This window comes from Solanum lycopersicum, chromosome 1 (genome assembly GCF_036512215.1).
Source record: "Solanum lycopersicum chromosome 1, SLM_r2.1".
NCBI lineage: Eukaryota > Viridiplantae > Streptophyta > Magnoliopsida > Solanales > Solanaceae > Solanum > Solanum lycopersicum.
This window is the reverse complement of record NC_090800.1, coordinates 80,696,232-80,698,883: the sequence shown is the minus strand read 5'-3', so window position 1 is coordinate 80,698,883 and position 2,652 is coordinate 80,696,232. Positions and strand designations below refer to the sequence as shown.

The following is a 2,652-nucleotide window of genomic DNA, read 5'->3' as shown; positions in this document are numbered from 1 at the left end:
ATCGAATATTATTTATAGAAAATAATTTTTATATATTAAAAACTAAAGAAGCAATAAAATTTTGATAAATTATGAATACTTATATCTCAAGAAAAATTAAATTATTAATTATAATAAACTTTATAAAAATATATATTCAAATTTAAAAAAATATATATATTCAAATTTAATTTAAATTCTTGGTTTGAATTTGACTTTAGTAGAGCTGCTCCGCCTATTTACGTAGTTCCCATATTTTTACAGTCGTTATAGCCCAATTACTGACAAAATCCACACATCAATCCTTTGTAGCAAATTAACACACACTTCACTCTTTATACATATCTCAAGAAGAAAGAATTCAAAGCACCAAAACTGATGCTTCTTGTAGCAAATTCAAGTCAATCATGGAACTTAGCACACCCAACACTGACTTTCTCCCAGAAATGCAAAACACAACAGGACATTGATCAAATTCATGCTCAATTGATAACCACAGGACTTGTAAAATATCCATTTCTGACCACAAAACTTATCTTGAAGTTATCTTCTTCCCCTCACACACCCATCGTTGAATTTGCCCGGTTTCTCTTCTTTTCGGCCGATTTCTGTTGTTCAAAGCGAAATATAAAAGACCCATTTCTCTGGAATGTGATAATGAAGTCATTTTCACATGGAAATGACCCACATAAGGCTTTTCAAATGTTCTGTTTGATGCTTGAAAATGGGGTTTTTGTGGATGAGTATTCTATATCTATAGTTTTGAAAGCGTGTTCCAAAATGGGTTTTATAACGCGAGGAATGCAGGTTCATGGGTTATTGAGGAAAATAGGATTTGGGTCTGATGTGTTTTTGCAAAATTGTTTGATTTCCATGTATGTAAGGTGTGGGTTTGTTGAATATGGTCACCGCGTGTTTGATAGAATGTGTATGAGAGACTCTGTTTCGTATAATACAATCATTGATGGGTATGTGAAATGTGGAATGCTTGATGTTGCTTGTCGTTTGTTTGATTTTATGCCAATAGAGATGAGGAATTTGGTTTCTTGGAATGCTTTGCTGACTGGGTACGTCAAATTGGATCAAGGGTTTGATGTTGCTTGGGAGCTGTTTGATAGAATGCCCCAAAGGGATTTGGTTTCTTGGAATTTGATGCTTTATTGTTGTGTTAAAAGTGGAAATGCTGAAAAGGCTACTGCTTTGTTTGACATGATACCGAAGAAGGATGTTGTTAGCTGGGCAATAATGGTTGACGGGTATGCAAAAATCGGCAAGATTGATATTGCCAGACGTTATTTTGATGACATGCCTGTAAGAGATGTGATTTCTTGCAATGCTATTATGGCTGGGTATGTCAAGAATGGCCACTGCCTTGAAGCATTAAAAGTGTTTCATGATATGTTAAGTGACAGTAGTCCTGCTCCTGATAGTACCACCGCGTTGCTTGCGCTTTCTGCAGTTTCAGAGTTAGGTTATATTGACGAAGGGATTGCACTGCACTGTTATATAGAGGAGAATGGGTTTCCTGTGGCTGGAAAGCTTGGTGTAGCTTTGATAGACATGTATGCAAAATGTGGCAGTGTAGATAGTGCAATGGGTGTGTTCAATGACATCCAAGAAAAAAACGTCGATCACTGGAATGCTATGATTGGTGGTTTGGCTATTCATGGCTTTGGGGACCTAGCTTTTGAATTGTTCATGGAGATGGAAAGACTTTCACTAGATATAGATGATATCACATTTATCGCGGTTTTGAATGCTTGTGGTCATTCTGGACTGGTTAAGGAAGGCATGATCTGTTTTGAGATTATGAGAAGGGCACATCATATGGAACCTAAGCTCCAGCATTATGGATGCATGGTTGACGTCCTTAGTCGAGCAGGGCATGTAGAAGAGGCCATAAAATTTGTCGATGAAATGCCCATCCATCCTAATGATGTAGTTTGGCGAACATTGCTAAGTTCATGTAGGAATCAAGAAAACGTCCACATTGGAGACCCAATGGATAAGCAATTAGTTGGACTAAATTCTCATAATTCAAGTTCCTACGTGCTTTTGTCTAACATATATGCTCAATTTGGTAAGTGGGACTATGTTAGAAGGGTTCGAACAATAATGAAAGAAAAGGACCTGAAGAAAACTGTTGGCAGCAGTAGGATTGAGCTCCAAGGAATTGTCCATGAGTTCTCTGTGGGAGACAAGTCGCATGATCAAGTTGAGGAAATCTATTCCACATTACAGATGGTTTGTGTATAGCTGTGAGGTCTCTCCTTCGTGATCGAGGAGTTCACCTCCATTCAGGAATCCAAATTTAACTAGTCATTAGCATCTTTTAGCTCTGGACAGGGAAATTATTTAAAGCTGTCCCTCTGTAATTAGCAAAGCACCAGGAAAAACAATCCTGCAATTTGTAAATTTTTAAGTCAATGTATCTAATAAGAGAAGTTCGAAATAGAACTGCAGTTAAACACTCTTTTACCTTCTTCAAACTCGTATGTCTGAAGTTGATTACTTACAATTTCTTAGAACTTCCCCTATGCCTTAAACAATGATTCTCAAACTATTTATCAATGAAGGATCTAAAATGATCAGATATTATTTCAGAATTACCAAGTTGGAATCCTACCAAGGTTTACTATTTCAATTAGGACATACACAGGTAGGTGAATTTTT

At 36.6% G+C, this 2,652-nt stretch overlaps 1 protein-coding gene across 1 annotated transcript; it reads left to right on the top strand.

Moving 5' to 3' along the window:
- Window positions 1-235: 235 nt before the first annotated feature.
- LOC101251033 (pentatricopeptide repeat-containing protein At2g45350, chloroplastic) lies at window positions 236-2,452 on the top strand. The gene has a single exon (XM_004229760.5). The coding sequence runs from the start codon at window positions 358-360 to the stop codon at window positions 2,233-2,235; it is 1,878 nt and encodes a 625-aa protein (XP_004229808.1). The 5' UTR covers window positions 236-357; the 3' UTR covers window positions 2,236-2,452.
- Window positions 2,453-2,652: the final 200 nt, after the last annotated feature.

What these genes read in the sequence shown, in the direction of transcription:
- LOC101251033 (XM_004229760.5), top strand. Translation starts at nt 358, where the DNA reads ATGCTTCTTGTAGCAAATTCAAGTCAATCATGGAACTTAGCACACCCA.